This window comes from Pyricularia pennisetigena (assembly GCF_004337985.1).
Source record: "Pyricularia pennisetigena strain Br36 chromosome 4 map unlocalized Pyricularia_pennisetigena_Br36_Scf_6, whole genome shotgun sequence".
Lineage (NCBI taxonomy): Eukaryota > Fungi > Ascomycota > Sordariomycetes > Magnaporthales > Pyriculariaceae > Pyricularia > Pyricularia pennisetigena.
The window spans coordinates 1,621,926-1,630,435 of NW_021940918.1; the positions used below are offsets into that span (position 1 = coordinate 1,621,926).

General features: G+C 51.8%; 2 protein-coding genes across 2 annotated transcripts; both read left to right on the top strand.

The window, feature by feature from the left end:
- Window positions 1-1,076: 1,076 nt before the first annotated feature.
- PpBr36_06086 (uncharacterized protein) lies at window positions 1,077-2,264 on the top strand (the record flags this gene model as incomplete). The annotated part of the gene is made up of 1 exon (XM_029893233.1): window positions 1,077-2,264. The coding sequence occupies one exon, from the start codon at window positions 1,077-1,079 to the stop codon at window positions 2,262-2,264; it is 1,188 nt and encodes a 395-aa protein (XP_029746362.1).
- Window positions 2,265-7,328: 5,064 nt separating this feature from the next.
- On the top strand, window positions 7,329-8,510 carry PpBr36_06087 (uncharacterized protein; the record flags this gene model as incomplete). Its single annotated transcript, XM_029893234.1, has 2 exons — window positions 7,329-7,708; window positions 7,781-8,510. The coding sequence occupies 2 exons, from the start codon at window positions 7,329-7,331 to the stop codon at window positions 8,508-8,510; spliced, it is 1,110 nt and encodes a 369-aa protein (XP_029746363.1).

Consider the following 8,510-nt stretch of genomic DNA (forward strand, 5'->3'; position numbering starts at 1 on the left):
TCAACTAAAAAAAATGTGTTACTCGGTTTGGTGTTTCCCCCCCTCCCCCCCAAACCTGCTCCAAACGAACCCTATAGGTATCGGGCAGGCCATCTGCGGAATTCTGCGTATGTCCGGCGACGGTTCACCGTCGGGCCTGGCTAATTTTTTTTTCTTTTTTCTTTTCTCTTTCTTGTAGCCGAGGAAGTGGCAAAGGACCCCTTAACAGCTGTCGCGCGACAAAAGGACTGCCCTGAAAAAGGCGTGCCGCCACTGGCTAAGTAGCCTCCCTTAACGGTTATATCCCGAAAAAGCCTTCGTGTCAATTCGGTGAGGCCTAGAATTCGGTATTTAAGCTTACCTGGTCAACTGTCACAAGCCCCCTTTGCGCTAAGCGATGGGCAGCGCGTCTCCCATGGCATCTACTTGCAAAGTCTGGAACGAGCGAACCTCCCCCAAACGCCACACCTGTTGGCTCAGGATGTGAACTCCATAAACTAAAGTGCCTGGTTATGGCTGCTATTTGGATGTTCGGACTTTGAAGCCATGTCGTTACCCCGACTGGATATCTACTTGCTGGCCGTTTTGTAGCATTCGTAGTCTTTGACTTGGGACTGGCGATGATGTCTCTTTCAAACTTTATCTCGGCTGCTAGCCCCCAAAGAAACAATCACAAAAATCCAGAGTGAAGACGTCCTCGTTGTAAGAATCTCGGGATAGTGATGACCCTGTTGTTGACTGCCAAGGTGCTGCTGAGAGGTGTCGATTCAGCTTTGCCCGGAAACAAGAGTTTCTCGTGGCGCCATGGACAACCGCCCGTCACCCGTGGCGCCAGACAAAGCGACCAAGTATAACGCTCAAGCAGCGAAAGCATAAAGAGGATAGACAGAATGGAGCTCTCAAGTAGTATAAAACAGAAAAGAAAAAGAAAAAAAAAAACTAAAAAGTTTGACCTCTTTATAACGACCAGTCCCAGGCAGATAACTACTCAGGACTCGATCGTCCTGCAGTTATGCTAACCCGCTCCTGGGGGAGCTCTTTGTGTGTCAGTATCAAGAGGCCAAACCGCAAAACTAGCCTGATTCTCTGCAGCAAGTATGACACGCTTCACGATTACGCTCCCGTTGCTTGCGTCGGTTGTCACGGCCTTGCCATTCTCGTTCACTTTCAAATGCCAGCCTCATACAAATGGTCTCGGAGATCGTCTTTCAAGCACACCTGTTGCTGTCCTTGAGCAGCCGGTGACCCCCATTCAGATCGGTTCCGGGTCTCGAGCGCCGCCAACTCCTTCTCCGTCACTGGTTAGTCAGGCTGCCCACGAGAACGGTCCCCCTGTACACAGTAGCCTCGGCGGAGGCCAACCCCCAGCGAACCAAGTCCAGCCTATCCAGGCCTCTCCAGCGCCGGCTCCAAAGACCACAAAGATCAAAATTCCGCCTGGCTTCACCACGACCCTTTTCTCGGATGACTTCTCAGATCTGGCCCCCGGGTTGCCTCCGTCACCATCCAAATGGACCATCGACACGGGAAATTCCTACCCCGGAGGACCAATGAATTGGGGCACCAACGAGATCCAGACGTACACGAACTCGCCATCCAATCTGGCCATTACCGAAGCCGGCACCCTGCGCATCACGCCCACGGGCCCCAGCTATGGCGTCGACGTGGGCGGGAGGTGGGCCTCGGCGCGCATCCGGACCAAGCCTGAGCATGACTTTGCCCCACAGGCGGGCAAGCGGACGCGGATCGAGGCTCGCTTGCTGGTCGGCGCCGGTAACGCACAGGCAGGCATCTGGCCAGCGTTTTGGTCCCTTGGGGCTGCCTACCGAGACAACTACCAAAACTGGCCCAGCGTCGGCGAGGTCGACATCTTTGAGACCGTCAATGGGTTGCCTTCGGCATGGCACACGGTTCATTGCGGGTCTTCAGCCGTCGGCGGACCGTGCAACGAGAGTGCGGGAATCGGGAGGTCGGTGCCCATGAGCAGAGGGGAGTTTCATACCGTCGCAGTCGAGATTGACCGGACGGGCGGCCGGCATTGGAGTGAAGAGACACTGCAGTGGTCCATCGACGGGGCTGTAACTTTTACCTTGGCTGGTGCCCGTGTAGGTGATGAAAGGGCATGGACGAGCCTGGCTCACAGCCCGAGATTTCTATTGCTTAACGTCGCTGTTGGGGGCGGATTCCCTGATGCTGTGGCGAAGACACGAACACCGGCACTGTCGACTATCGGAGGTGTCGATGCTGCTTTGGAAGTGGACTATGTTGCTGTATTTAGTACATAATGGTGCTTGCTCTTCCAAACATCCCCACTGTCGCGCGGGTGAGGAACGCCGGGAGGGAGCATAGCTGTTTCAGTACGCCATCTAGCCCCCACGTTCATACAAGCTTGGCTGCCTTGGACTAGCTAACCACATAAAGCAGTGGTTGGATGGTGAGCTAAAGGGAGATTCTCGTGGTTATGGAAAGACTGTGCCTTGCCAGTGGCATTTGCGCCAATAGATTCCTTGTCTAATGAGAGCTAGACAGACGAACCAACACGTTGATAGATTGGCACGTCACTACCTAGATTTTAAACAAATAATCAGGGGTCTGACTCGAGGGCAAAACTGAACCCATATAATTTGAAGGCCCATCGTGCGTGAGTATGGCCTCTCATGCCCGGTCTAGCTCTAGATCTAGGTCGGTCTTGACAGGCATGCACGCCCATGTCGCTACCAAATGCAACTGCCGGACAAGGTAGGGGCGTGGCTTGAGTCACTCATGCATTGGGGGCCCTGCCGCAGGCCAAGGTAGCTCGCCACCCACCGGGAACCATCACGATAGGGCTAGGCCTTGGAGTGGTCGTGGCACCCACTGCGGGAGTAGCCGAGGACCCATGCGCATACAGTTGCTTGTACACGTCCGCTCCCGTATGTGTAAACTACCGATAGCAGCTCCTTGCCTAGGTTGGTAGGTAGGTAGTCAACATCTCGTCATGCCATCCGACTACCAGAGGCATCTGAACAGGCAAGAGATCTTGCACCCTGGCCAATGGGTCTGAATTCATCTTCGGACTTCTCAGTCTTGCTCGAGAAGCATAACAAACACGGCCTCAGTGTAGGGGGACTATGGCCATAAACAAGTCTGGTTGATCAAAAGGTACCATAATCTGGACATTGACATTCGTCATGGAAACATATGCATGGCGAGCTCGTTTATTCTGTGCAGAATCGCCACCTGGTTTGATGGTCCTTGTCCCATGGCTTGTTGTTATGGTCTAGAAGCTCCAAAGCCCACATGGAATCGACGGGTAGGCTTGGCTCTCCGATCTGCAAGCCAAGTGCCTTTTGTCTGAACTCAAGCCAGCCAATCGAGAGAGCTGACTCGAACGAAAAGCACTAAGATCGGATGCTGTTTGGGATTGAGTTCGTAAGTGCCATTCTTGATACTGATTTGATAGACAAAGACCACCGTCAGACATGCTAATCCTCAAATGATTTCGTACGAGGTCGAGGATAGGGGCTAGACCGAGCCGGAAAAAAAACGGCTTTTTTTAAGCTGGTGGCCTCGTGTATCTTGGGCCGTGTCATTGATCAGACACCAACTGGTACCATTCAACTTAACACTGAAATCACATTACAACCCTAATGAAAAAGGGAGCCTGGACAACGAACTGTAACAGATGGGTAATGTGCCTTTTCTCTCTTGACTTCGGCATCGCCGTTTAATTTTGGCAAGCAGCATCGTTGGTAGGTGGTCTGATGCAAGTCCATCGACTCCGTACCAAAGGCTCGGCCTAGAATCCTTTTCGCCCCTCAAGGAGGGGGCGAGGATGTGCTATTTGCTGCAAGTGCAATTGGTCAAATTGTAAATGAGGAACAACAATGTGTCTGCATAACAACGAAAAGCAGTTCAAGTCGAGATCTGGACCGACCGACAGATTGGGGATCGACAAGGCCATCACTGTATCCGTACAAGCTGTACCTCTCCTCTCACTTAGCGTCGAAAACAGAACTGGACTTGTCGGGGATAGATGCAGCATGTGGTTGTTATTCCGTTGCATGCTGACCACCACACACCAAGGATGGTAGCAGCAACAACGGGGGCTGGTCTGTCTCGTTCCGGTCGGAGTTGAATTTGTTGTCAGCGGAACCTCTGTCCTATCTTACGAGTAGGCCAAATTGATATCAAGAATGGGGTTACATAAAGTTTGTCAAATCCGCGAGTGTCAAAACGTTAAGCATGGCAAGGGTCTGCATCGTCAAGGGATGTTTGTTGGCTCGGCTATTTTGCATTTTTGGCGCACCTGACCTACCTAGCCGTCCCTAGCAGACGGAAAAGACAGCTTGAGGCGTGCGAACCGAACTACACTCCCGTTTATGGGCGTCCAGGGGTGTCAGAACCCAATCCTTCCCAGCCTTGCCAGAGTAAAGTCACTCCGGCAAATGCGAGACGTCGCTTTTCTCACTGAGTCTATCCTTTTCCTTTGAGTAAGCGAAAAGTACAATAGACACGAAGGAAAAAGAAAAAAAAAAAAAAAAAAAAGACGAAGGATAAACGAAGTGGAAAAGCGGGGGGGTTTCCTTGCGGACGGGAGTGGCAGCCCCAGGGTAGAGATGGAAATGGGGCGAGTGGGTTCCAGCGGAGTTCGGTCGAGCTGCCAGCCAGCTAGCTCCCCAGACACCGGGACCCCGACGTGCGGCTCCCTGCCGACCTGCGCCCCGCAGCTTGAGCTTAAGTCGTAATGTTTATCCAATTCCGAGCAATCCGTAATTACAGTACAAGGTAAAAAGGAGCAAGGAAGTTGAAAAAAAAGTCGGTGGGCGAGAGATGTTGCAGGAGCTCATGCTCCTAAAGTTTTCGTATCTCACTGTCAACCTGCGGAGAAGTGAGACTGGGAGGGGTGCGGCAGGCTTGGTAGGGAGAAAAAACAGTAGGGTGGAGTAGGTAGGCATATTACCTTGTAGATGAAGCCTTTGCAATCTTGAGCCTAAGAGTAGAGCATTGAACAATCTCTGTCTCTCCTCAGCCTTTGTGTACCCTCGCCGAGGTCAAGATGCAATATCAGGCTGCATACTTCCCGTCGTCCTGCTGACCTTTTTTGCCCAGAAAGTTAAACTCACCGCCGCAGTCTGGGCGTCGTATCTACCATTCAAAGGAACTCGAACTCAAACGAGGTTGTCTTTACCCAGAAGCTGTAGAGGCTAAAGATACGTGTGGGGTACGGTCACAGCAGATAAGCGCCGGATTGTACCTGCCGGTTACCTACCGAAGCTCCCCACCTAGGCTGGTTACGATGTCTCAAGGTTACAGCTGAATGGAGGAGGAAGGTAATAATCGGTAATTACTGCCGTTGCAAGTGCTGCTGGGGCAGTAAGGTACCTTCCAACCCATGGGTGTATTTACTGGGCAATCAATTGAATTGAGTACGAGCTAACCAAGGATATTCAGATGACCACACAGTAACTGGTCTTTTCCATCCATCAATGGGCAGTAAGAATGTTTTGTTGAGGAATTGGATTTGGTGGAGCTGCTAATATCCAAACAATACGACAGAATAGCCAACATCCGAGCTGGGATCTTTACTCCACTGCCCACTACTAAGTGCGAAATGGAAGCATCGGGCACAATCCACAACATCTTCCTGATACAGTACTTGCATCATAGTTCCATGCGTCTTTCGTTAACGCGATGAACCTTACCTAGCGCCCACCAAGGAATGACGACTCCAATTGGAAAGAGGATTCTTCATCTTATTGTCGAGATATGTGACTGCTAATCGATGTATACAGCAGGTCCGTGGGTTTGTGGCTTGAAAAAGTGATGTGATGCTATTTAAACTCTGCTTTGTTTAACCGGCCGAACAAAACTGATCGACTCCCCCAGAAGCCGTCTCTCAGCCTTACCTGCTGGTGCCGTGCCGTGCTATGTATTTTCATTGCCCGAGCCCAGTAGTTCTAGGGTCCGTCGACGGCCTGTGTGATGTTATGACGTATGCTTTTCGATTCGGCGTTCTTTTGCTCGCATTCGAACATGCGCCGTCGCTGCTCCTTGCTATAAAAAGCCTTCGTCGTTTTCAGTTTCCTTTCTCATTCTTTTCAAACTAAGATCAAGCCCCAAAAGACAATCACCGCGGTCGTGTTTATCAAGCAGCTAAGGTAGTTAGGCATTTAGCATACATATATTAGGTGTAGCCTGGAACGTTTGCCCACCGGTCACAACATTGCATATGCGGTGGTGGGGGTGATGGTGCGTGTGCCTGGCAGTGCAAGCTAGCGGCTCAGTTCTGGATCGCTTTCGATTCATCTGGACTTGGCTAGAAGCTTTGAATCATATCTGCATGAGAATGTACTTATCGCCCTTTCCCGACCCGCACGGTCACGGCAGAAAGATTGAAAGAAGCAGGGAAAACATCCGCTCCAGGTAACCTGGAGCTTGACATTGCATCATGGATGCCGACTGAAGGCGTTGCTGTCGAGAACATGGCTTCGTGGTCTGATGATTTGTGCTCTGCAGAGGATTATCAGTCTTGGCTGAGCGCGGGATTGGCAAAAATTGGTGAGTTAAGACATGTACTCGATTGATGGAGGGAAGTGATCGACGTTTTTTTTTTTTTTTTCTCCTGGGTCTCTTCGGGTGCTTGTCTACTGTAGGAAGCAAGAAAGTACTGGATGCACACCCCAAGGCGCCTGTTGCCTGTTATGAATGCCAGAAAATACCCAAGGTAGGGAAGGAGCCTTTCCCATTTTCATCTTTCCCCACCCCCAACCAAACCATCTCTCCACAACTTGCTATCCATCCAACTGCCTCCCATTGTTGCTAGAACTAGTCTAGTAAGTAGATCCCAGCACCTGCAGGAGACTCGGTCTCGAATTGCCACGCTCCACAGTTTTTCGCCTACTTCGCCTTCGCCTTGGCCGAGCTTGCAGACATCTCACTACCAAAACACCTTGTTAGCGACCGCGTCCACCACATTACCAGACACACCATCTGTGTAGAAGAAAAGGCCCCCCGATCTTCGCTCCCCCTCCCTGCTCGCATTCTATTCTTTTTAAAAGACACCTGGTCTGGCACTTCCACCGAGCGTTCAACTTCTTCGTTTGGTTCTTCTACCTCTCATACCTCCTCTATCAAAGCCCATCTTGGACTTGCTATTAAGGATTCTCCAGGGTACCTTTGACGTGCCTTTGAAAGAACCTTCCAAACAGACAAGACCACCTTAAAAGCCTTCTCAATAATTGCAAACTGCAAACTCCCTGACACATTAATTCGTCATAACAAAACTTATCATCCACCCGCAAGGTCTAACAAATCACTTAGCCATCACCTTACGCACACACGCACATTCATACCTTCCATACACCACAATGGCTGCTGCACGCTCCATCATGCGCCTGTCAGGAATTTCCTGCCGTGTTGCTCCCTCTGTGTCCAGGCCAGCAGCTCGCTTCGCACCCGTTGCCATCAGAGCTTTCAACAACTCGACACAGCAGCCCAAGAAGTCGGAGGTCATTAAGGAGACCGAGGTGCCTGTTTCGGTGTATACACCTGACTCTAAGGGAGTTGCTTCTGGCAACTCGGATCACTTTAGCATCCCCGTCAAGGGCAGCAGCAGAGCGGCTGTTGCGCAACCACCCACTACAGAAGAGGATGCGCCGGTTGTTCCCCTGTCCTCCAAGGTGTACGCGCAAATGCCCGGCACCATGCAAAAGATGTCGGTTTACGGCAAGACCATCATCATTACTGGGTAAGTCACTTGCTCTCGTTTTTGAGCATGCCTCCATCAAGCAGCGATCTAACTGTACATGTGCATACTCAGAGGCGCACGAGGACTAGGCAACTACATGGCTCGTGCCTGTGCTGAGGCTGGCGCCAAAGCCATCATCATCTTTGATGCCAACCAGGAGCTCGGCGACGAGTCCGCTGCTGAGCTGCATCAGAAGACGGGTCTTCCCGTTACCTTCTTCAAGGTCGATGTGCGTGATGGAGCAGCCATCAACGCCGCTGTAGATCGGGTTGTTGAGCTGTTCGGCGCCCCTGACGTCTTGGTCAACTCGGCCGGTATTGCCGACTCGAACATCAAGGCCGAGACGTACGATCCTGCCATGTTCCGTCGCCTGATCGACATCAACCTTACAGGCTCATTCTTGATGTCCCAGGCTGTCGGCCGCGCCATGATGGCCGCTGGCAAGCCTGGTTCCATCATTTTGGTCGCTTCCATGTCAGGCAGCATCGTCAACTACCCGCAGGAGCAGTCATGTTACAACGCATCCAAGGCTGGCGTCATCCAGCTCGGCAAGTCCCTCGCTGCTGAGTGGGCCAAGTACGACATCCGCGTGAACTGCATCTCTCCTGGATACATGGACACGGCCCTCAACAAGGTTCCCGCCCTAGACGCTCAGAAGAAGATCTGGAAGTCGCTCACTCCCCAGCAGCGCCTGGGCAATGTTGACGATCTCAATGGTCTCTGCATCTTTCTCGCTTCGGACTCGAGCGGTTTCATGACCGGCTCGAATGTCATCATCGATGGTGGCTACACATGCTACTAA